The sequence below is a fragment of the Lissotriton helveticus genome, chromosome 5_1, assembly GCF_964261635.1.
Source record: "Lissotriton helveticus chromosome 5_1, aLisHel1.1, whole genome shotgun sequence".
NCBI classification, from domain to species: domain Eukaryota; kingdom Metazoa; phylum Chordata; class Amphibia; order Caudata; family Salamandridae; genus Lissotriton; species Lissotriton helveticus.
Genome location: NC_136065.1, coordinates 1,395,598,223 through 1,395,625,430, shown reverse-complemented (window position 1 = coordinate 1,395,625,430; position 27,208 = coordinate 1,395,598,223). Strand labels below are relative to the sequence as shown.

The following is a 27,208-nucleotide window of genomic DNA, read 5'->3' as shown; positions in this document are numbered from 1 at the left end:
CACATACCTTCACCAGGCACTATTGCCTGGATACAGAGCTGATGAAGGATGCGGCTGTGGGACAAGCAGTGTTACGCCATCTGTTTCAGTAAGGTGAGCCTTCCTCTATCCCTCCATCCTTTGCTGGTATGCACATTTTATTTTACTGTTTCTGGTTCATGGGTATTGATTATCCATAATTGCATGATATGTATTATTGGATGACTTGTATATGTTATTCCACCAGAAATGTGCACAATGTATTGCTTGCTACTCTGATTCAGGCATGTGAATCTATGAAAGACACCCCTAATACTGGATAAGAAATGCGTTACTTACCTGTAACTGCAGTTATCCAGTATTGGTGTCTTTCATAGATTCACATGCAACCCTCCCGCCTCCCCTGGAAGGACTCACCTATCTCTCTATAAGTGCTACGCCTACCTAGCTTGGTGCGTACGAAAATCTGAGAGACTGAGGCTCCTGACAGGAAGGTTCTAGAGGGAGGTGTTATCTGTTTGGCTCTCTTCTAGAGTTTGGTCCTTTTTACAAAAGGACATAGATAGGCTACTAAGGTGGGACCTTTAGGCCTACTTCTTCCTATGTATGTCTATGGGGCATTACTTTTCTATATACCGGAGACTCCCGTCTTGACGACGGGGAATGATTCAGGCATGTGATTCTATGAAAGACACCAATACTGGATAACTGCAGTTACAGGTATGTAACGCATTTCCTCCAGCTACTATCATCAATAGTTTCCAGCCCCAGGTAGTAAGAAGGCCCCAGAACCAGCTAGAGTGACCAGGACCCATTTTCGGTATGCATTTCCGCTGCAATGCGGTGTAGCTTCTGAATAGCTAGATGACTGTGGGGGCGGAGTCTGGAATGTAAACACAACCGGTGCTGCCGATCACCCGGCATGCTCCTCCCCGATCAGCTAAGATAACGTCTAGAACCATTCGGTTCTGGAGAGAAACGAGTCTCGTGGCCTGAAGCTCTTCCGTTATATTGGTCATAATATCAGTAGTGATATTAATGACATTTTCCACTACCCTGGACAATCGTCTAACTTCTCGACTTGTAAATATTGGACCCCAGAATGGGACCAATCCCTTGGCAAAATGAGTAAACTGCTGTGAGGAGGTATCTGTCTGATCCACTTCAGTCATTCCGAGCTGCCTACGTTGTCTATGGGGAGTCACCTTTGTGTTATATAGCTTTATGATATTCTGAAGGAGCTATATATACAGGAGGGTACAAGAAAGACAAATAACATTGGCCTGCCCATCCTCGCGGTAACCAGGTGTAAGCATTTTCCCCACATACAAAATACACGTTTGGTGAAGTCAACAATGGGGGGCTGCTAAAGATTTTCATTCTATATGTATAATTACAGATACTATTCCCAACCTGAACATGCCCCATTCCTTCCACACAGAAAGCAGAGGAGGTATTCAAAATAGGAATGGGCATAATGCGTTCACTGGTGCCATTCCTAGTGATAAACTGCTGGAAATACTGTGAATGATTGAAGTTAGCGAAGTCATAAGGCTCACTTATCAACCAAGTACTGTTTTCATTACTAGTGTATAAATTTATACAAGCATTTGGGTCCAATGATCCCTCCCCTTCATTTCCTGCTGGATCAAAACCTTGGTGTGTCTCAATATAGGCTAGGATCATATTATAATCTTTTTCCGAGTACTGTTTGGGGTTTTCCACATAATGGTTATACATAGCTGATAACATTTGGAACCATGCTTCACAACTTCCTAAATATGATAAGGTCAGAGAGAGAAATATATCATGTTTATGCATAACTGATGGCAGAAACCCACAAACCCAACAATCTGTCATATTAGTAGTACTATGCATTTGGTGGAGCACTTCTACGAATACATTTTTAGCATAGGTCTGGCGAAACCTTTCCTTATGGGGGGCCAAGGAAAACATCAGATATTCTGGAGGGGCAATAGTAGATGTCATCATTGCTTGCATTGGATGTTTATACTCTAAATATATGAATACACTCATGAAAACTGCTAATATAACCATTTTCACAACTACAAAAGCAATTTTTACACACATGGTCCAAGCAGAAAACATTGGCTCATAAAAGGGTAAATATCGTGGAGCAAAAGGGCGTTCTTCTTCAGGTACAATACAACCAAAAGGGTACATTTCTAGCTAAAAGTCCAAAAACTATACTGGGCCAAGCAGTCCTTCCTGCCAGAGGGTTCTTCTTCCTGTGTCCGTCTAGAGTCTCACAGGCAGACTCCTATCGTTCATCTCAAGAAAACAAACAAAATCATCAAATGGTGTTCCACTCCGTGAACTCAGAATACAACCTGGCCTTGTTATGCAAAAGTCTTTCTTTCTGAACAGAGCGCAATATCAAAGTTCCAGCTCTCAACGGGTTCAGTCCAGTGTCTCGCTCAGTGCCTCAGACAAGAATCTAGCAAGCCCTATTTATTCGACTCTTTCCTTATCTCCTAACTGTGTCGTCTGACGTACTGTGATGTTTTCTTGGCCGTAGGTTGTAACAAGCATGACCCGGGACTTCCTGATCAGGAAATAACACAGGAGAAGGTAAGTTTCCTTCATCAGAGCCACTGCCAGCTGAAATAACAGGGACAAGATCGGGGGCAATCGTGGATTCCTCTAATGCTGCCTCGCCCGACCCCGTCACTCCTCCTTCTTTCCTTGTTTCGACTTCACAGGAGTCGGAAAAAAGAACAAATCTGGTGGCTCTCTCACTTTCCTGTGTTAGGATTCCCTCCGGATGCTGCTGATCATGAGGAAGTGGAAGGGGCAGCTTCTTCAGATGAGACACATGGATCCAGTGCCTCTTCCCGTCCACCTTCACTGCTGTTCGTGTAGCCAGGAGGATTTGATATGGCTTAGACCATCTCGGGGCCAGGCTGGTGTCTCGCTCGTACTTCTTCACCAATACCCATTGGCCAGGTTCCAATCGATGTCCGGGGCCCTCTGGCAGGGGCTGCAATACAGATGCTATCTGCTGATGAATAGAATGGAGATCTTTAGTCAAAGTATACAGGTAATCTGTTAACATAGGATATTCAACATCGGTAAATGATCTCGGTCTAGGCACTCCCCATACATTTGTGTGCCGCCCAAAAATTACTTCATAGGGTGAAAGGCCAGAGCGTGAATGAGGGGTGACCCGTAAAGACATGAGTGCTAACGGCAGGTTGTCAGGCCATTTCAAACCAGTACTCTCTTGGATTTTTGCCAATTTTAATTTCAATATTCCATTATATTTCACAACTAATCCGGCTGATTGGGGTTGTCGAGCTGCATGAAATTTTTGTCATATTTGAAGCCCGTTACAGATATATTTGACAAGGGCCCCATGGAAATGCCCCCCGTTGTCCGACCAAATCAAACGGCGCAATCCATACCTAGGGATAAATTCCTTAATGAGAGCTTTCGCTGTAGCCAAGGCAGTGCTTTCCTTGGTGGGGTATGCCTCAACCCATTTGCTAAAAGCACAAACCACCACCAAGACATATTTCAAATTGTTGACGCGCTCCATATGGATATAATCCATCTGGAGCACTTCAAACGGTAAGGTCGGGGGTGCAAAATTCCCACTCGAGACAGCTTCCCCCTTTCCTGGATAATGTTGTAAACAAACCATACAGTATTGGACTAAATGGACAGCTGTCTTCTGATTATTGGGGTTATTCCACACTGGGTCCAATAAAGCGCAGATGCCTTTAGCCCCAATATGAGCTGGGCCATGGGCCATGGTTACAACAGCCAGTACCAAAGCATTGGGCAACAGCCATCGTTGTTTTTCAGTCAAATCCACCCAACAGTTATTTTCATCCAACCTTCCCACCTCCTGTTCCCATCGAGCCAACTCGACTGGGGTAGCCTCTTTCTGTATCTCCTGCACACTTTCTATGGTATTATTAAATAAATCAGTTTCCTCCACCCATCTTGCAGAAGAGGTTACAAACTTAGTGGAAAATGTGGACTGAGCTGTCTGTTTAGCGACTTGGTCCACAAAAGCATTACCCTCACCCACTTCATCCACTACTGCCTTATGCGCACCGCATTTATGATCGCTACTTTCTTGGGCAATGTTAGGGCTGTAAGCAGTCGCAAAACCAAGGGACCATTCTGTATCTTTTGTCCATGAGAGGTGAGAAAACCCCGTTCTCTCCACAGCCGCCCGAAGCTAAGGGCCACGCCGAAGGCGTATTGGCTGTCAGTATAGATGTTAACCTCTAACTTTTCGCTCCATTCACAGGCTCGTAATAATGCCACCAGCTCAGCAGCTTGAGCTGATCGATAGGGAACTCGAGAAGTTTCAACTACTGTTTTGAGCGTCGTGATTGCATATGCAGCTGTTGTTGTGCCATCTGTTAACTTGAAACAAGACCCATCCACATACAATTCCCCTTGGGGGTCTGATAGAGGAATGTCTGTGAGGTCAATCCTTCCCTTCGTTTCTTCTGTCCTAAAAATACAATCATGGACATCATTTTTAGTTTCCCCCGAAGGGAGGGGTAGCAATGTGGCAGGGTTTAAAGTGGCACATCGCTTAATCGTAACATGCTGGGCAAACAGGGTCAATTCGTAACCCGTGAGGCGCGCACTTGTAAGATGCTGTGTTTTTGTTTTGTTTAGCAATGCGTCCACAGCATGCTGCACCATCATGGTTAAACTAGAATTTAGAACAAGCCCCTCCGACTGCCGGAGGGCCACCACCACAGCCGCAGTGGCCCTCAGACAGCTGGGAAGTGCTGTGGCCACATTATTGTCTTTGCTTACCACCAAATCCTTGTGTTAACACTGAAAGCGAGCAACCGCCGACCTCATGCACATATAGTATAAAAGGTTTACGGTAATCAGGACTACCCAAGACGGGTGCAGAACAAAGAGCAGATTTCAGAGAGTCAAAAGAAGACTGACATTCATCAGTCCAAGGGAGAGGTTCATGCACATCTTTAGTGGTTAAACATAACAATGGTTTAGCAAGAAGAGAAAAATCAGGAATCCATTGGCGACTGTAGGAGGTAATGCCAAGAAAAGCACGAACTTCACGCTGGGTGCAAGGCACAGACATGTTAGAAATGGTAGTAATACGTTCTGGAGTCAGGCGTCTTCCCTCCTTCGACAGCAGATGACCTAAGTAGGTCACTTCTTGTCGACAATATTGAAACTTGAACAGGGACCCTTTATTACCCTTAGCAGCCAGATGATGTAATAACTTGACAGTGGCGTCTCGACATCCTTCCTCGGTGTCCGATGCAACCAACAAGTCACATTTCCTTCGGGCAAAACCAAATCATCCAAAACTGCCTTAAGGGCTTGACTATAGTTGCTCGGACTCTCGGGATAGCCTTGAGGTGCATGACAGAATCTAAAGCTTCGGCCAGATAATGAGAAGCTGAAGATCTGACAGCTATCAGGATGGATCGAGATGCTAAAGAAAGCATTTTTCAGATCAATGACCGAAAAATACTTAGCAGTTGGTGGGATCATTATAAGGATAGTAGTGATATCAGACACCATGGGGTACTGAGGCACTACAATCTTATTAACCTCCCGCAGGTCAATCACAAAACGATATGTATCAACATTTCCGGAGGTCCCAGAATCAGAAGTCTTTTTCAAAATCTGGAGAATAGGGCTGTTACAAACATTTGCAGCTGTTTCCTCAACCACACCCTTATCGATTAAATCCTGTATAATAGACAATAAGGCTCGCTCGCCAGCCGGCAAGATTTTATACTGGGGTATTCGTGGCAATTTTACTCCAGTTTTTCAATGTAATATGGACGGGAGAGATGTCTAACTTACCGACATCCGCATCCCCAGTTGCCCACAACGTAGTAGGGATGGTATCAAATTCAGGTGGAAGACGTTCATTTTTAGTAAAACATTGTTTCATAGTTTCATCAGGAGGTTGTATCGTTAAATAGACACCATCGGGAGAACAGTAGATTTTAGCATTCAACTTTTTCAACATATCTAAACCCAGCAGATTCTCACCACAATGTGAAGTCAACAAGAAGGGTGAATCAATAGTGGCTGGACCAATAGTGAATGGGAGTGGTTTAGAGATGGTGCTTACCACCGCAACTCCTGAAAATCCCACTGAAACAATATTTTGCCCGGACAGAGCCGCCCCTGGGACCAATGATCGAGCAACAGAACTATTCATTGCTCCGGTGTCAATTAGAAAATTTTCGGAAGTCCCCATCAATTCCCCCTTCACATAGGGTACTTTTTGATTGACTGGTATCGACACTTGGCCCCTACTCTGTCCTTGGCTGTCCTATGCATAACCATACCCATCCTGGTCTCCGAATGCATAGTCCTCATTAAAGTATTGCCTACCTTGAGGGTTATCGAAATGATTCCGTTCGAACTTGCCCTGTACTGCCTCCTCTCTTTGCATGTTACTGCGGTCTGGGCCACCTCGGCCACGTCCCCGTCCTCGGACAGCCCCATTCTGTGCTAGCAGTAACGGACACTGAGCCCTCCAATGTCCTTCCTATTTACAATAAGCATACTGATTTATCCCCAATGACGGGGCCGGGCCTCAACCTCTTCCTATCCCCACCCCTCTGGATACTGGCCCTCTCGTCCCTCTCCCTCCTCCTCGTCCTCGCACGACTTGCTGCAACAACACCCGAGTTTTAAGGTCCTTAGCCTTCTTTTCTATTTTATCCTTACTCTCATTCTCCCTATGCTCATAATACTGGGCCATACTCAATATCACAGAAGGAGTGGAGGTAGTGCAAGTGCTCTCGGCGGCTTGTAGCCGACTAGAGACCTCTGGTAATAAGTTGGTTACAAAACGATTTACGAACAACCGGGTCCCGCCCTCTGTGGCAAGGTCCTGTCCGCTAAAATCAATAAATGTACCCTTAAACCGAGTAAAGAAATCGGAGACACTCTCATCTTTCTTTTGTTTGCAGGCGGTCAATTTATCCCAATCAACTTTTCGTGGAGGAATCAAAGTGTGCATGTAAGCAATGATTTTCGCTGGGAGAGCTGTAATTTCGTCTCTTGGCTTGTCCCCAGGTTTACGATCCTGATCCCAGTCTTTCAACTGGTTCCAGGTCCCCCCCAGGTCCCCCCCAACTCTGCTGCATGATCAGTGTCATGAACCTGTCGCCATATGTCTACGGGAACTAGCAACCCGAAAAACAACTCAACATCAGCGAAAGTCATTACAGCTGAGGCCGCAGCTTCAGTTAGGGCCAGATGTAGGTAATTCATATTTACCGACTCTTAAATACCGAATTTTACCGATTCGGTATTTAAGAGTCGGTAAATATGAAGGGGGGAGATGTAGGTATTACAGATTCTGTAAATACCGAATCGTTAAGATTCGGTATTTACCGAATCTGTAAATACCGAATCGGTATTGCCCATTGATTCCTATGGGCCTTGACGCCCATAGGAATCAATGGGCAATACCGATTCTGTAATTACAGAATCGGTAAATCCCGAATTTGGCAAGGGTGCAGGGGGTGTCACTTTGACACCCTCTGGCACCCCAAAAATAGGCATGTGCGCCATGTGGCACACAGACATGCCCTAAGGGCATGTCTGTCTGTCACATGGCTAGGTGTGCATGCAGCGGCCACTGTAATTCAACATTATCTTTGGTGTATTTATGCCATAAGGTATTGAATAAAAGTGGTGCAATCCCGTGCCTACAATACATATCGTGACTGGGGCACCCCTCTGGAGGGGCCGGCTGGCTTTCGTCCAGCCTCGTACCCTTCCGGCAAACACAGCCAAAACATAGCTTACTAAAGAACGGCATTGTCTCTTCCTATAATCTAGTTACTTCAGCTGAAAAGGAAAAATTATTTACAACACTCTCATACACATGGCCATGTTAGATTCAGCTTCAATTACGCACACATAATACACAAACAACAATCTTTCGAACAACATGAAGAATGAAACAACTTAGTACCAAGCAAAAGACAGAGCCCGTTGACTCCTGTCTATGGAGAACTCGTATATTTTCCAAAATTTTCAAAAAGCCAAAAATCAAGTAGTCTCGCCCTTAGACTACCTAGAGATAGCCACCCAGGTTTTTAAACCTCAGACCGACCTACGGGCCATCCGGCAGCCTTCATGGTTCACCTCCTGTGCTATTCTGGCGTAGCCCGCTTTTTCAAGCACCGCTCCAGATCTGCCCAGGGGCTACCCAATCGTGACTGCCAGCATTCCCGAGAGCAGCCGGCCGGAAGTGAACTTCTTCCTCAAGTCACACCTAGGCGTCTGGTTCAGATCTCTATTAATCACCAAATCTGTCCAAAACAGGAGCGCCTGCCCGTGTAGTCTCAATACTGCCCCGTCAGGCCCTCTTCGAGTTCTCCGTGGTCTCAAACCACCAAATACTCCAAATCAAATTCAAAGGGATATCCAACACAAAACAAGACGAATCACTCACCTGGTGCACTCAGGTTCAATTGCAAGTTTCTCCACTGCCAACTCCTGAAGACCAACACGGTCTGCTTCTGGGTTACACCCGTAGGACTCCGGCATGGGGTCACTAGCAGCTGAGGCTCTCCTGATTGGGAGAGCGGAGTAACCCCCAAACTTCGGTCAGTCCTCCCCCTCGACCAAGATTACCCTTCCCAATGTCCCGTTCTATTCCGATTACGGAGGGACGACCCCAACGCGGAGTCCCGGCGGAGTCGCCAACTGAAGTACCGAAAAATACTAATACTATATAGAGCTATACTTACTAATACCCCCCAATACCAATTACCAATAATCAGTCAGTTTGCAGTGTAGAAAGTTCAATCGTTTATTAAACAACAACTCTGCCAGAGGAGCCTCTCGCGACCTAACCCCTCGAGGTCCGCCGAGAAGACTGCTGGCACATTATCAAGAGTTCATATATTTACTGTTACATTTCGAAACTGTTACCTAAGAAGGAAAAATACAAGTTGGTACAGGTTGGTGCAAGGGAAAGACCATATATGGGACACAAAGCATCCTTAGTTTAGCTCAGCTGGTTATAGCAAGGTCGGTGAGGGTGACTCCCTTCTGCCAGCTCAGGAGAGTACGCACAGCGCCTCCTGGAATGTGCCTATCTGGCTTACACCCACCTACAGCATTGACAGGCTTAACATGTAGAAGCAGCAGTTTGTTACATGTGTCCGACTGTTTGAAGAAAAACGGCTCTTACTGAATATAATGGTAGGTTTCTACTAATGCTACAAGCAGACTAGGCTACAAAATAAATGGCGCTGGCCAAGCCAAACTATATTGCCCATTAAAAGACGAACCGAAATATAAGGCGTATACTAATCCCTAAGCTACTATGGGTGCAAGTATATTAAGGCTCAAACATTTTCTTTGAACTAAATAGATGCATCACGCTAATTTCTAACTACTGCTACGTGTCATCAATTTGCTCAAGGGCCTAATTCAGATTTCAGTTCCTCAGTGCAGTCCCAAAGAATTCAAAGACAACATGCCTTGGCCCACATTTCCTTCAAGCGTGATTTATTTACAGCAAAGTCACCCTAAGCGTTTTGGAGCGTCCGCTCCTTGCTCACGAGTAGTGTGTATGCAAAAAACAATAACGTTTTATAACAAAATCATGTGACATTCAAATCATAGTAAGTGAAAACAGACTTCATTGCATTTGTCTCTTGTTGCAATTAATAGAAAATAATATGAGCTTGTCTGCCCTAGTCAAAATTACGTTGCGTAATAACCAATATTGCAATTCATGTATTGATTTGTGACACATTTCAATATTTACACTATTTACAACTCAATGATCACAAGTGTGTGCCTTGTGTTTCAACCAAAATTCCCAATGGCCAGTCTCTCATCTCTTGGTGGACTACATAGTCCACAATTCACTATGGCATGCACTGGGACATACGGCGGCTCTGCCATTCTGTGAATAAGTAAACAAAATAATTACGGCGACTGCCGTTACCAGCACACCATGACCAGGTAATTCAGTCAAGCCCAAGTTTGGCTTATAATTAGCCCCATGCCTCTGTATGGGTTGAATCAAAATTCAAACTAGTCCCAGTGGACAAGACAACTCAGCAAATTATTCTGGTTGCCAAACTAATAGCGGCACCCGCCGCTAGCGTCATACCAACACCATTAGGTCAAGCCCCTGTGAGCATTCGATAAACCCTATGACAATGCGTGGGTTCAACTAAAACAATTCTTGTCCAAGTGGACTATGAAACTCAGAGTTGTACTACAACTCTCTACTCATGTTCATTCGAAGCCCCAGTGGGAAAATCCTGGTATGTCCCTAATTTCCTTTCCCATATCAAAATACTGTTAACTCACAGAACCTGGCTAAAACCAACTAATTACATTATACCATGGCATCACTCAACAGTTCATCGAGATAAAACCCCAATGGGTGGGAATAATACCATTACCCCAGGAACCCCTCCCTCAAAGGTAAAGTAGTGCTCCAAACAAATTCACATACCAGTTCAATAACGTTGCAACACCATTCCGGCAGATACTTTTGCTCTTTTCGCCTTCCTCCTGCTACTGAGACAAATCTCAAATCTGAAATTTTAAAAAAAACAGTGAATATCTAATATAAACATCGTATTTCATTTTTTGCATAGACAGATAAAATTAATTAAATAAGAGAGTGAGAATAAAAACATAGATTAAAATTCCTGGTTCAATTCGGCATATTTGAGGAGAAACAAGTATACTGCACATAGCTATCTCAGCCTAAATGTATTGCTAGTGCTTCATCACTGTTATGGCCTCTCGGTTGCATAGTATGGTATTTAATAATCATCCTGGACTCAAGACGTCTTAATGCCTTCGTTCTGTCACCGCCCCTCTCCCTTCTGGGGATGCTTTCCAGGACAATAAATGACAGCAGGGTGGTGTTTTGGTTATGGTTAGAGAAAAAGTGTTGCACAATAGGATATTGTTTATCATTGTGGTTTATTGCCTTCAGACGCTCCAATACACCTTTTTAGGCTTTATGGATTGTGCTTCCAATATAATACTTGTCACAGGGGCATCTGAGGGTATATACAGCATACTCAGTATTGCATGAGACATGTTTCTGGATTTTTAATATCCCAGAATCGGCAGAGAACCTCACCTCTTTGAAATTAGTACTGTATCTACAGGCCTTGCTTCTGCCACATACAAAAAACCCTTGTTCAGCACTGCATTGCATATTTTTCTCTTTAGGAAGTAGAGCCGGACACATCATGTCATTGAGTGATTGTGCCCACCCCGTTTTATGCTTTATAGATACTGTGATACTTTTTACGATTACTTTGACAAGACGACCTCTAGGTATTTTGATTCCGTATATATGTTTGTTTACTTTGATCTGACATAGAGCACGTGATGTATGCAGGCACACATATTATACATTATTGATGTGTTATACTGTTTGCAGTTGCTCTGAATTGCCCTGATAGAACATTTGGGGCCAATAAGCTTCACCATTTATTGTTGTATAATTTGAAATTCAAGTTAAACTACAAGGGCCAGATGTAGGAGCCCAAATACCGGTCGTAAACGGCCGATTTCGGCCGTTACCGACCAGTATTTGGGTTTTGCTATGTAGGGGGCTCAAAATTACAGAATTGGTATATTTAACGATTCGGTAAAATTACCGATTCGGTAAATTACCGAATCTGTAAATATACCGATTCTGTAATTCCAAATGTAGGTGGCACAGTTTACAGTGCCACAGGCCCTTAGAAATTCGTTATTTACCATGTAATACTGTTGCATGGTAAATTACGAATTTCTGTGCACATGCACATCTGTGCATCTACACCTGTGCAATGTGGCACACATACATGCCCAAGGACATGTATGTGTGTCACACTGCACACAAGCCAAAAACTGGGGTGCTACAGGGTGTCAAACTGACACCCTGTTCCCCCTGCCAGGATTCGGTATTTACAGATTCTGTAAATACCAAATCGGTATTTCCCATTGATTCCTATGGGCTTCAAGGCCCATAGGAATCAATGGGAAATACCGATTCGGTATTTACAGAATCGGTAAATACCGAATCTTACAGAATCGGTAATTGTAAAATTAAAATTACCTACATCTGCCTACTTCCAATTTACCTACTCTTAAATACCGAATCGGTATGATTCGGTATTTAAGAGTATGTAAATCGGAATTACCTACATCTGGCCCCAAGTCTTTTTTCAATTACTTACTGTTAGAAATGGGATCTCTGGTTGGCTAAGTCTTGCGCCAAAGACAGGCAGAGACCACCACTCTAGTCAGGGCAAGGGAGTTACACGCCAAAGATAACCCCTGCTCACCCCCTTGGTAGCTTGGCACGAGCAGTCAGACTTATCCCGGAGGCCATGTGTAAAGCGTTAGCGCACGCACACAGCAACAACATCCCAGGCACACCACAAAAGGAACTCCACACAAGGTTATATCAAAAGTAGCATTTGTATTCTCATAACACATTAGAACAGTTATCACATCATATACATCGGGCCACCTGGCACTAGGTCATATTTACAAGGGATTATATACACCTGACAAGGCCCACTGGACCACCGTCAGAACCATCACAAAGTGAACTTAGTAAAAGTAAAACAAATCTTAAACGTACAACCAATAATCATTGGTAACCACTGTACTCAGCATCAGCCTGTAACATAAACCACATTATGCACAGTATCACATTAGGCGCGCATTACATTCTGCGCCAACCTCCCCAGCATAAACACATTATGCAATCATCTCATAAGTCTAAACGCATTAGACCCTAACCTCCTAAGCATAACTCACATTAGGATTAAAACTCACAGTAGGAAATAACCTCACCAGCATAATCACATTACGAACATATTCTCATCCCCAAACGCATTTAGAGGCAAAAATCATAGTAAAAAATCACATTTCCTAATATCAGGTAAATCACTGACCCCTTGGCCAACTGGCCTTCTCTAAGGGGCTCAAATTCCCAGTGTCCAGTATGTCAGAGCAGCGGAATCCAAAGTGCGCCATTGCGCTAGGGCCCAGGAGTGCATCTCATTCCTCGCGCTCATAATGCCGCCAAAGAACTGTGGCCTAAATGGTGCAGCTGGCACTAAGTGCTGCACAGCTGTAAAGCAAATGAAGGCCCTGGCACCACTTTGCCTCCTGTGTCCCCCTCAGGGATTTCTCAACTCATGCCCATCTCGTTGCAGCTGCCCTCGCTGGTGCGGCGCTGCTGTGACACTTTTCCTAAAGGGGGCCCGGCACCTCTGTGCCCTCTGGACCCCCACGTGGCACTAAACACATGCCCCCATCGTTGGGGCGGCCCGCTCTCTGGCGGGACCTCCCAGGCACCAACAATGTGCCTTGAGGGGGAGGAGCCAAGCTCGCGTCCGAGATGGCCGCGTTTTAGCTCGGCTCCGTTCACTCTCCTGTCTACAACGACTATCCTGTACTTTATCCTGCCCCGGGAAGTATTCTACGATGTGCAGTGGAACGACGATACCTCACGGACACTTACCCTTTGCTCCGGTGGCTCCTGGGTGTTCCGGATCCTGAGTTACGCCCCTGTCTGCTTCGGGGCCTCCGGAGCGGCCGGGCCTGGCACTCCTTGGCGGCGCCCGGGCTGGACGGGGCGCGGTTGCCGGCCCTTGGTGGTGGTGTGGAGTCGGTCGGAGAGGCCGATGTGCTAATAGACCGATTGCGGCCCCCCGGGCCTGGTCCGGCGATCCTGCGGCCTGGTGTTGGGGCGCTGCCTTCCATGGACGGGGTTCACCGTGCATCTGGCTCATCCCCCCTTTGTTCTCCGGCCTGGCCATTTTGAGTTCCTCCGCCCGGGCTCGGAGAACGGTGCCGGCGGCGTGTGGGGTGCCGGCGCATCGCCTTCTTCTGGTGACCCCCCTTTTTGCCCTGGTGGCGCCTCCGCTGGTGGCTGCCGATATCCTGTTTTGCCCCGCTGGTCTCCGGGCGGGGATCTGTGTTTGCAGCGGCCCCGCCGAGCTTCTAAGATGGCGGCCGGCCCCATGACTCTCGGCCTTGCTGGGACTGGCGATGCGGGTCCGCCGCACGGCACGTTTTCTGAATACTGCAAAGGTGAGCCTACACTTGGCGACATCCTCGCCGCCCTGCGCTCCTGGGGGGCACCCATGACCGCACCTGTCGCTATCCTGGAGAGAGGTCCCTTGGCTGGCCCTGCCGGACCCCCCCCGGTTTGTGCGGCTTCATCTCTGTTGTGTGCTGCTGGAACTTTCCTTGGGGTCGTGGACCTGGAGGCTGCTGTTGGTGTGGATGTACGGAAGTCCGCTGCCCTTCTTCATCCTGTGCCTCCTTCTGCTCCGGAGGTTCGCCAGCCGGATCCCATCTGGACCGACCTCGATGGGTCTCCTTTTCCTCTTTTGCCTCACATGGCCAAACGAAGATCCTGTGACTGTGCCGCTGGACCGGCTTTCTCCGAGTTCTCGTCGGAACTGTGCCTGCTTTGCCTGAGGTGGTTACTGTTCTATTTGGTTCATCCGGATCGCGATCGCTTTGAGTTGAGTGTATTTTTGATTCGACTCCCTGTTCTTCACCTCCGGCTCCGGGTGATCTGGTTCCTGGTTCGTTGGACTACTACAGTTTGCGAAAAACGAGGACAGGGTTGAGCTGATCTTGCCTCTGTGGACTGTTATTTTGTGGTATGGTTGGGCGATCCGTTTATAATTGTATGATTATATTTGATACTTCTTTACGTTCCTGGAGCTTATCCGTGTATTTACTATCTTCCCGTGGGCTCTGAGTATTTTCGGGCGGGGGGGTGGGAGCTGAAAGGGTTTTGATTGTGTGGCTCCTCTCCCGCTGTTTTTCCTTGTTTTCCCTTCCCCCCCCTTTTTTATCTAAGTGATTCTTTCTTTCCATATTCTTCTATATTTCGGGTTCTAATTAGGGCGACAGGCACGCTGCTGGGGGGTAGGCCATAGCCTTCTGCAGGGGTGCAGGGTGGGCTGTGCGGGGTGGTGGAGGGGTCTGTTTTCTTGTATCTTCCCTTGTTCCTTTTTTGGTTCTATGGCTCTTATGTATCCCCTTATTTCGTGGTGCGGTGTCGGCACGTCGCGCCCCGGGGTGTTTGTGCTGGCATGGCCCTTTTGGTAAGTCTGCTGTCACGGTTTACTACGCATTCATTTCTCCTGTTGCCACTAGTTCCTTGTGCCGAATTAGTATTGGGTGCTTTGTTAGCCGTGGGGGGCGTGCACTGACGCTGCGCCCTCACTTTTTCTCCCTCCCTTTTTGATGTCTTTTTCCTCCCCTATTTTCCCTTTTCCCCCCCCCATTTTTCTTTTCCTTTCCTGGGTTGTTGTAACGGAGGGCTTTTAGTTGTGTAAGCGTACTTTTCGCTGTTTTACTATTATGTGCCATGGTAGTGGTGGGAGGGCGTTGAGCAGCGATTGTGATTGCTATTGATGTGGGACTCACGTTCTGCCTTTGCCAAAATGTGACTGTTCTTTTGGTCTTTTCCTGTATTCGAAACTTCGGCTTGATCACGGCCCACCGCGGCCCTCTGGACTTTACAGATTGTCATTATCCTGCGAACCCCTTTATTCCATTATAAAATTAACCTACTCTTATCCTGTCCGCGATGGCGGCTCGAAGACTTGTTACCTTTGCCTTCATATGCGCTATTTAGAAATCCTGTTGTCACTCCTGTATTGCCTCGTATGTCTCTTTATTGTGGTGGCCGGCCCGGTGGGTTGTAGGCCCGTATCTGTGAGCGCCTTCTGTACAATAAAGGTTTTAAAAAAAAAAAAAAAAAAAAAAAAAAAAAACAATGTGCCTTGATATGCCCCAAGTCACTGGAGCCCTCTGGGGCTCTTCCATTCCCAAAAGAAACTTTCCCCAAGCGTTGGAGCGGCCCGCTGCCAGACGGGGCTGCTCAGCATCTGTGCCTCCAACAGGCACTACACAACTCGAGCCCCCACTCACCGGGACTCACTGGCGCCGCTCTGGGTCTCCTCTCCTTACAATGTCCAGCGCGGTGTGGGCTCCCGCCTGGATTCTCGGTTTACTTCACCCGGACCCCCTCCTGGGACCCAGGACTCTGCATCGTCACGGCCGGCACTGGCGCGGGGCTTCCCTTGTTCACAGGAGCCCCGCGCTTCTCTCCACGGCCTTGGTAGACTTCCTCTTCTGGCCGTCCCCTGAGAGCGGAGCTTCCCTCGGGGAAGCAAAAGTCCTGCCCCACATCAGGCACGAATTTGACTGACTTCCGGTTTTGGTGATGCAGCGGTGATTCTTGTCCAGATGCGGCAATGAGGTGTAGGCTCCCTCTTGATTTAAAAGTATAAAGCGGGGTGGGTTCCCGCTGAAGCGTCCATGTGGGGTGGGCACCCACGATTAAAATATCAAAATGAGCGGGGTGGGCACCCGCCGAAAAACACCAAAAATGCGGGGAATCCCCACATCGGAATTCCTTCAAACTGCAGCGCCGTGCTGCGAAGATCTTGCTCTCCCTCTCCTTTGGGGAAAGTTGGGGTAAAGCGCTCACAGGGCGCAGAATACAGCAATCAGCTCCTGAAGGATCACAGGTATAAGGGTCCCAAAAGTCCTTTAGGAACCAAGGGGGCAATGCAGGGCACAGGGAGGCAAGCCCTCCTGGCAGCCCCCCCTAGGCCCCAGCACCAGCACTCCCTGGCGGGAACAGCACACAAAGACTGAACTGAACATTTTCATGGGGTCACAGCCCCTATATGTATACTAGCATTTACCTTTGTGTCACAGCACAGGGCTTGGGGATACCAGTCAGAACTTTTTTAGGGGGGATTTGGAGCACTTTGTTTTGGAAGCTCCTCTTCCATTTTGTCAGGTGGGGGCTCAGTGATCAGACACACCACAGGGGGCGGAGCCAGCATTGTGTAGCCTGGGCACAGTCCTATTGTGAGTCAGGGGATTACGCCTCCCACTACTCTTAGCCCAGGTGTTCCATTCAGCCTAGCTCACTCACCCTCCCATCCTGAAGCCACCCACACCCCTCAGCTCCTGTCAATCACAAGGCAGACATGCAATTCACATCAGGCAGACAGACACATAGCACACAGAAATGCCAACTTCTAAAAGTGGCATTTATCCACCAGTCATCATAAATCTGTGCACACCATTAAACAGCATTTATCCTCACGAGTTCATACATTCTAAACTCGACCCTGCATTCCTCTCATACCAAGAATTACCATGGACACACTTACCCTTCATGCATTCCAATGGGAGGGCAGGCCAATCTCACCACACATACACAGAGAGCGGACACACTTTACACTGGGTCACAGTGCTAAAGTGACCAGAGGCCTAATACCACCACCACCATGTCAGAGCTTAAGGCAAAAAGTTCAGGGGTGAACCTGCCAAAAAGAGCCAAGTCCAACACTTACACAGTTGTAGTTGACCTGTTCCCCTCCGGGGAATTCATGTTGGGGTGCACCTTTTCTTCGGTGCTACCGTGCGTGCTTTTTAATGTAAGGATCACTGTCATCATTGACACACTTGGGGGATACAAAATACACGTATTATATGTACATACCCGGCTTAGCCCAGTTTTCACTTCCAGGTGGCATGCTCAGAATCACCAAATTACTTACATAAATTTCCGGGTGATCATGGCCCGGGTACACCCTTTGGAGCACCGCGCGTTCGCAGAGTTTACCAATCTGCAACTACGTAAGTGCACTTCGGCTTTCAGCCTCCTTTAACTTTTCCGTTTCACAAGGGGTTCGCATCTAATTTCCCCCTTGTTCGGTTCACAGCATTACTCAAGCAGGAGAGAGGACCATGACACCTACGTGAGCTACGTTCCTAGTATGCTTTGTTCTACGCATGTATTTGGCACCATTACTTTGGAAGAGTTCACGGTTTTGGCACCATTACTTCAAATATAATGAACCTCACGCATATAAAGTTTTGGGTACCATTCACACACGTATGCTTTAATCTTTTTAGTGAAATCGCAACACCGGTTTAACGCACTTGTCGATTTGTTTTAATTGCTCCGCATTAACGCACCTGTCGATTTGTTTTAATTTCTTCGCGTCACACTAATAGTCACCCTGCAGGTTTTAGTACGGATTCACTATACTAATCAAAGACACCCTATGTGCATGTAGCATTTCGACACACGACCTGGGGATTGTCACCCCCATTAACTTCTGGTAATTCCCATTTAGTACATTGTGCTGATACCTCGTTTCATCTTATTTACAGTGTAGATCCCCTGAAGAAGGGCATCTGTGCCCGAAATGCATTGGGCATTAAAAATTGTTGGGTTTACCATTATAGTTATTATGAAAGAATAATAACGGAATTGATGAACACTCAAAGATTAACCGGAAAACTAAGAACAAAGCTATTGACCATACCCAGAGTCTCCAGAGAAAAGAGTTTTACCTATGGAATAAAGAACTGAACATTACTTTGAGTGCATCAGGGAGACATTCTTGTCCGAAGGAGAGTGATTTTTTTCCAACACTTACAACTTCCTCATACTCAGGAGGACCAACCCGATTGCGTCACCTACCTTCTTACCTGCCATTACCCGTAGTATCCCACAGGAGTGCGCCCTACTGATCTCTATTTACATCTAGTGATGGCCACCCTGCCCAGTGTACGGTGAGGTGACTCTCTCGGTGACCCGATAACCCTGTGGTTGAGGGCTACCAGGGCAAGAGTTTTGGCCAAATAAAGGGTTTATTTCGGTTAAACTTGTGAAAACCCTGTAGTTTCCATACCTCAAGATAGAGATGGTGAGGCTCTAATTTAGCGAGTTGGAAGCACTACTAATTTACAACAGGGCTCATACTCCTCCAAGTTCTGAGTAAACCCCATATTATTGAATTGTACTGGGGAATAAGTGTGGAACAAACACTGAACTTGCCAAAAATGATAACATCAGGAGCAGGTGGACACATGATTACGCGTGAGAGTCTTTTGCCAAGTAAGAGCAAGGCCAAGGAGTATTTGAATGACTATGAAAGACATTTTTCCCCAAGCTTGCTGATCATTTGGGAAAATATATTATTTTCCGAATATAATCTCCCGCAGCCCTCTTGTCCACCATAATCACCTAGCTCTTAATATATCTTCTTCAAGCTGCGTACAACTTTTTTTAGTAAGCTTAAACTTTTAAGCTTGTCAAAAAACATATGCGATGTTTATCCCGTCACATTCATTTAATCTACATTACTTCGTTAATTCGTTGACATATAATATTGGTCTAAGGGCTTTAGTCTAAGTACCCTGGTAATCCAAGTCAGGGTACACATGTACATTTACGATTGAAATGGGAGTGCAAGTAGTGAACCAAATCAAACTTTTTCTTGGCATAGAATCAGTTAACTAAAACCTGGTGGAATGGGTGTAGGGTCGCGCTCATTTTGGCTCCAGGCTTGTGGTGGGGGTACCTACCTATTGTTTCCTGCTCCCGCCGCTGATCTCTGCTCCCGCTGCCATTCTGGTCTCCCTGCCGCCGCCGTAGTCAGTCATCCGAACGGCCGCTGAGTGGAGGAAGACTACAGCTCCCAGCCTGCTTTGTTGGACGCCGGATGCCACCACTGCTGGTCCCGCGCTTGTAGGCGCTTTAAATTTGCGACAGCCCCCGCGTCGCGAATCGCACGCGGATCGCGCGGTGCGAAGCCCGGGCAAAGGGCGGGCCGTCTGAGGCCACCCGAGGACGATCGAGGCCGGGCAGGGCCTCCCCCCTAATCTTTGGGTCTTGAGTATTGTCTTTATTGTCTATACCGTTTTAATCTTTTTATATTTTGTATTGTGTTTATAGTTGTTGGTATCTAGGCATAATGCCTCAACGCCCTAGGAAGGGTCGTAATGTTACCCTCTCCACTATGGGAGGGGTGGTCACAGGTACTATTGACCAATTCATTAAACGGGCTGCAGTGGTGTTAGAAAAAAAGATAGCTCTTGCTGAGAAACCCTTGTGTATAGACCTTCTAACAGGAAAGTGCTCCTCATTGAGTAAAATTGGGTCAGCAGTTACCCCCGAACATCTCATACCAAAAGACACTTTAGTCACTCTGAGCTCAAAATCTAGTTTTATGCAGGGAGAGACAGACAATACAGTGGCTTGTTCCATTCTAAGTTCAACACCAATTAGTACAGTTTCTAGTAACTTGCGGCGTTGTGTTTATACATTCTTTCTCGCCACCTAGACCTCCACCTAAATCTATAACCCCGGTGCCACCAGTAAGTACAAATACAAAAGTCACTTCTATATCCGGTAAAAGAAAAAGAGGGGGTGGTCCCCAGAAGGGTGCCACAGCCAAAATCTAGAAAAAATCTAATCTAAACCAGGCTCCCCAACAGTCTGTGCAGCTTCCCTGCCCCCCTATGGCCTCTTCAGACAATTCCCAATCAGTTGCCCAATGTAGCATTAACGAGGGGTTCCTAGAGAAAATGGAAAAGTTAGTTAAATCCTTGATGCTACCGTTACTCGAGAGAACGAGAACGATTAATTCCAAACTGGATCTGTTAGAAAAGCTAGTTACTGCGAATACGAGCACGCTGGATAGCCTAGCGAAAGTCATGGAGAGTCCCAAGGCTCTAGGTTCTGCTTCCCAAGCCACAGGATTTAGTAGATGCAGTAGGGCTGTCCAATCAAATACTACCGCCAGCCTGCCCAACTCTGTGTGGAAAAGTGCCCTGCAGAGAGCATTACATCTGGATCTACCGGGAACAAGGGTGTGGGGGCAGGTGTGGTGGTTAGAAAGCAACCCGTACCGTGTGCACAAATAGTAGAAAGTCAGCCTAGTGGGTCTGTTCCAGTGGGTAATAAGGGTACTCTTCAACGGCTTCCTTGTGTAAATCTTCCCCCCGAGTCAGTACCCTACACAATTATTTTGGTGGGAGTTCCAGGGATTGGGACTGAGAAAGTTGAAACATACAGGGAATTGAAAAATAAAGTCACCTTCTGGCTTAACAAGAATAGAACCCTCCCCCCCTTTTCCAATACAGAGATATTAAATGTTAGGAGGGTGAGTTGGGTGGGTAGTAGTGTCAAGGACCTAGAAGGTGACTACGTTATTGTGAACTTTGGAGACCCTTGGGTAGTTGATTTTATTCGCAGAGAACCAAGGTTTGGGAGAGAGGGAGATATCCAAACCTTAGGCTTAAACTGCTTCTATGTTGGTGTAAAATGTGGTCCATCCTTCCCCTCACACTATATATATAAAAGGAGAACATGTGGTGTAAGTCCTTTTGACAGGGTGGTACACCACCTCCCCCTGTCAAATCGATTTGAGCCTTTTATAGGCTTAGAGAGGGTAGACTGACTTACACATTCCATTGGTGGTACCACTGAGCCCCAGGCGACAGGCAGTGACGCTAACGGAAGTATATCTGGTGGGGAGAGAGACTATTTAGTGGTTGGCACACCGGCAGGTGGTGAAATTGCTGGAAATGGTATGACGTCTGGTGTCTCTCTAGAGATGGAGACAGTAGTCCATTTTTTGAACGTTTTGGATAGGGTCAGGGATGGTCGGGAGGATGGCCAGGGTGTGGATATGCCTTACTTGGGTTCCTCGGTTGAGATAACAAAAAAGGAAAGAAAAAAAACGAAAGAAACCGATTCTAATGCAGACTCCTCTACCAAATTGGGTAGCAAACAACGTGGGATGGCCTCAGATAATGATACATTGGAGGTTGAAGCATTGGTGCAACATAATAACATGCCAATAGCCGACATTATTTTACCTAATAATTTAATAATATCATCTTCACACCATACCATGTATGATAATATGGAAGAAGGACTTAATATCACTACCTGGAATATAGCGGGCATAAATGGAAAACTTACTACCCCTTTTTGAAAGGATTTCACTACACAATGGTACGATATAATTTGTCTTCAAGAGACATGGCATAGAGATCAAATCCACGTCGAAGGTTATACGTCCTTTTGTGTAGATGCAGTAAATTCCGCTGCAGGTAGGGCTAAGGGTGGTCTGTTGACCCTGATATCCACTAGGCTAACAGAATTTAAAATAGGAAAATGTCTTGAGGTTGGGCCAAAAGCACAACTAATATGCTTGGAACATCATAAAGCCAAGGATTTGGTTATTGTTAATTTTTATAATAATATTTTTGATGCTAGAGGATCGATAGTACAAGATATAGGAAGAGCAATAGATGAAATTCTTGCACAATATAAAGACCCCCCGGTTATCTTCTGGGCAGGAGACTTTAATTTACAGGTCTGTAAAGATGCCCAGAAGGGGATCTGCGGCATTGCATCTGATCACGCTGATAGAGGTAACATTATACATAATCATTTTCCCCACAATACATATGGACTGGCGTTGAACAGTTAGACGCTAAATTGGACCTAGAACTACTAGATTGTACTAAAAAATAGGGGTAATATTAAGTGCCCAACCTTAAAAGGTAGGGACTTTAACTCTAATATTGATCACATACTAGTTTCCTGTGGTACGGCCTACTCTAATCTATGGATAGTTGAGCAGGCCGTGAGTGATTATAATAGCATTTCTTTGATATTACTAGGTTGGGGCTGTAAATCCCAAGTTTATAGTAAACCAACCCAGGACATCACGGCTGCAAGACCAAATGGACCAAGAATTAAGTGGGCCAAAGGTAATCCTGATAAGCTCCTAGCGGATGTTAATGCTAAGTGCGTAGCTGAAATAAGTTATTGTATAAGGGATAAGACGACCCCGGACATAGTGCTCTCTATGTTTAGTAAGATAAATATGACAATAGAGGGATTACTGACTGGTAAGAGCCGTAAACAGAGGGCTACGCAAACCGGATGGTTCGATAAAGATTGTATACAAGCTCTGTCTACACTAAAACTGGCTTTAGCGACAAAACCAAGAGATGTGGTATATATCAGGGAAAAGCGTCCCATTTATAAGACCACCCTAGAGGCACGAAAAAAACAGCTTCAAGACAAGGCATGGTATAATCTAGATATGGCTGTAATTACAAAAAATAATAAACTATTGTGGGAGACCATTAACTGCCCGTTTAAAAAAAAATGACAATATACCCGTAATAACTTCCAACGTTAATTGCAATGCATGGATAGATCACTTTTCTAAGGTTTTTAATTCAGATAGGCCGATTTTAGATTGTGAAACAAATACTGATGATAAATGGCCGATTATTCCGCTATCTATTAGTTTGGATGAGGTCCAGACAGGCCTGGAAAAGAGTAATGACGGCAAGGCTCCGGGGCCAGATGGAGTGCCGGTGGACTTATATAAATATGAGATGAACCTATGGGCACCCATCTTAACACGTTTTTTTAATGCTGCAATCAAATTTGACCTTCCACTGACCTGGGGCCAATAAATTATTGTACCCCTTTTTAAAAAGGGCTCCAGTTCAGAGGCATGTAACTATCGTCCCATCTCCCTTCTGGACTCGTCAATTAAAGTACTAAGTAGAATCCTCCTAGATAGATTAGAAACATGGGTAGAGGAGGAAACTATTTTATCACCAGTACAGTACGGATTCAGAAGGGGGATGGGTACAATTGAGCAATGCATAAATCTTGATCTTATTATTAATAAATATACAACAGTTAAGGAAGGAAACCTTTTTTTATGTTTTGCGGATTTAAGTTCTGCTTTTGATTTAGTTGAACACTCACTTTTATGGCCTATCTTATTAGAAATGGGTGCACCAAAAGAGGTCATATATTTCCTGGCTAGACTGTATGAAAGATTAACATGTAAGGTGCGTTTCGGCTCTGCTGGTGAGTGCACTCTGTTTTTTTAAGTCAAAAGAGGCATTAGGCAAGGCTGCGTTTTAGCACCACTTTTATTTTCTTTATTTATTAATCAAATAGATTCAATGCTTAGAATGACCGCTGCGGACGCACCTCTAATTGATGGCAAGTCTATTCCAATTCTGCTATATGCAGACGATGCGGTTCTTTTATCACGCACCCAAATTGGCCTTCAACGCCTCATTGACAAATTCCAGATATTTATAACCAATAGGAAATTGCTAATCAACAAAGATAAAACTTTTATAATGACATGTGGGAAGAAGACTAAGCAAAACAGGACCTTTTTTCTAGAAAATGTAAGGTTAGAAACCGTTAAGAAATTCTGTTATCTTGGTATCACATTTTCTGGAGACGGGGGTTGGACCAACGAGCAGGAGAGTGTACAGCTAAAAATGGTCAGGAGTACTAACAGTGTTTTCAGATTTGCGACTAAACTGGGGAGCCGCAGAATAAAAGAGATGATCCATATTTATAACACAAGGTGCTAGACATCTGCACTATATGGGGCAGGTGTGTGGGGGCATCATACCCATAGCGGTAAGTTGATTCAACAACAGGAACATTTATTTTTGAACCGCTTGTTGTGTACCCCTGCATCTGCATCTATTGAGCTCATTCACAGGGAAGTAGGCTTACACCACATCAGAGATTTAGATGCCCTGCATCCACTGACCTTATGGCGGTCTATATGGTCCAAACCCGAAACTACATTCACCCAAAGCGTAATCAAGGATTGTTTAAAACTGGAGTATTGTATCCGTATCCCATGGCTCAGACACATTCGGTTTTGGTATAAGTCCCTTTTTGACTTGGATCCCTTCCTCGAAATTGAACAGGGCGTCTCCATATCCAAAAAAGAGTGGAAGGAATCCTTTTTAGAACATGCAGGGAAGGTCAGGGCTGTCAAATATGCGAAACAACGCACCTTTGTTTTCTATCAGGAGCATAATGTAAACGAAGGTTTTCAGCAATATTTGACAGAAGTTACAAGAAGCCCTCACCGCATTGTATTGACACGGTTAAGATTGGGCACTGTGCATAACCTTGTGTCCTTCCCTTATACCAGACGGAACAGTACCTCACCTTGTCCCTGTGACGGGATATCCAAACAGAGCTGTTGTCATTTCATGCTTTTTTGTAAATTTTATATTTTTTTAAGGAAACTATATTTAAAGCCCATCTTTTTAAAATACAAAACAAGAACAACTAAAGGTGCACTGCAGATAATGTTTGAATTGAATAGTTCGGATATATGTTTTTATGTAGCTACATATATTTTAAAATGTGTATCTGTAAGGAAATCAATCATTATATGATTATGAATTATTAGACTCCCATTGTGATACTTTTAGTATGAGAAATGAGCCTATATGTACTGTCTATTAGCACAGGCCACTTTAATATTGCAATTTTGTACATGGATTATTGCGGAAACCATACTTTATACTTGCGAGTTTTGCACATGTGTTTTATAGGAATCCGCATATAACTAATTCGAGGTTGGCACGAATCACTTTATTGCGAATTCTGCACATGTATTTTAAACGCCTTCTATACTTGCTTATTTCCGGAAAAATTGCCTTATGCCTTTGTACAGACATCGTAAGGCTTACCTCACTATAGAAAACTGTATTTTATTTTTTCTATGTACTGCAATGTAAAGTTTTATGCTCTGTCTGCTATATGGTTATATATATATATATATACCGAATAAAGCACTTTGAAATTTTGGGTGTAGGGATTCACTACCATGCTCCGAGTTTCATACTTTGAAGTATTGTCATATTATCTTCAATACAGAGGTATGGAACTTGAAATTAGTTGGTAATGGCACATGCATTAAATACTGTACCTGACATTAATGATATTCACCTGGTGTAGTATTAACTCCTCGACTGATAGGTTAATTTTAACGTAGCCCTAAATGTGTAGTACTAAATGGAGAACTACGTTTGTGTAACTCGCTTTAGAAAGTCTAAGAACATAATGTATCTTAATGAAATATTTATGTATCGTGTAGGACGAAATAAATGAACTGAAAATGCAAATAAGTGCTACTTCCGATACTGAAGAGAATTGCTATAAACGCCTTGCAGACCTAAAAGCCGAGTTAATTCAAAAAGAGTAAGTTTTATCTTATATTTTAATGTACTATTGCTTTAAATTCCATAATTTGTTTTGTGCAACTTCAATTTGCTTTCAAAATATGTTTTATGTTAGCAGGCCATTTTATTTGGCACAAAACTTTCAACTGGAACCTCTGCATGCAATATATAACACATTTTACTGGATGTGATACATTGTTCAAAGCCAAGCTATAGAGTTCAGTAAAATGAGTCATGATGCAGTAAGTTGTTACTGGACAAACTCCGTGGTGAGTACAGTCATTCACCTTATGAGCTTTGGGCTGAGTGGTGGGCCCCTCAATGGCTGGAACCCGTGAATGGCCGGGAGCTCCCCTGTCTGCAGTGGCCGGCGTTATGCCCCTGGTTTGGATTGACAGTACAGCATAATAGAGTTGCTAATTGCACCCATGTCACTGACACTTAGGGTGATATATATTCCCGTGTGTGTCAGGGACAATTGTTGGCTTTTCCTGCCCGTGTTCGCCATGCTTTACTTGGTAATTTTGGGTTGGAACCGCAAAATCCTAAATGACACTCTAAAACTTTACGTGGGAAAAGTATGGCAACTACGATGATGAGCATAATCTATTTGTGAAGAAACTATATAATAGGGAACCACTTAGGGCCATATGTATCAAAGCAAAATGGGTTCCCAAACGCCGAAATTCGCAGAATTCCGGCGTTTGCGAACCCATTTTCGCTAAATGGTATGTATGAAACATTTTTGGTGCAAAATAAGGAATCGCTAAATTTGCCATTCCTTATTTTGCGATTGCATTTAAGGAATTGCAAATTTTGCGATTCCTTAAATGCAATGTATCAAGGAAAAAAACATTCCAAAATGCCATTAAGGAATCGCAAATTACCACCAACTTCTAGTTGGTGGTAAGTTGCGAATTCTTTTAAAAAAGCATTTTTTTAAACATCAAAAGGTGCCATGTGACGCTCATACGTGCACCATATGCGCACACATGTCATTTTCAGGGGTGCAGCAGGGTGTTCTTGAGACACCCCTGCACCATTGAAAATATTCACAATTTGCAATTCGCGAATCGCCTCCTGGCCCATAGAAATGAATGGGAAATGATTCCTTAATTGCAATTAGCAATTTGCTAATCACAATTAAGGAATTTTAAGGAATCGCTAAAAAGAAGCGATTTCCTACATACATACCATTTTGCGATTTCTAAATAGCGATTCCTTAAAATCGCTATTTAGGAATCGCAAAACGGAATGTTGATATATATGGCCCTTAGTCTGGTGAGTTTTGCACAGTAACGCTGTCAAACTCCTTCTCTGCATGACAATGACAGAATTGAAG

The 27,208-nt window shown here is 44.9% G+C and overlaps 1 protein-coding gene across 12 annotated transcripts in view; it reads left to right on the top strand.

Moving 5' to 3' along the window:
* SYCP1 (synaptonemal complex protein 1) overlaps nt 1–27,208 on the top strand; it is a 6,803,167-nt gene that overhangs the window by 3,084,348 nt on the left and 3,691,611 nt on the right. For all 12 annotated transcript variants that reach the window (XM_078644363.1, XM_078644366.1, XM_078644361.1 and 9 more), the window contains one exon: nt 25,782–25,885. In XM_078644363.1, coding sequence (XP_078500489.1) covers nt 25,782–25,885 — 104 coding nt within the window. The remainder of the gene's footprint in view (nt 1–25,781; nt 25,886–27,208) is intronic.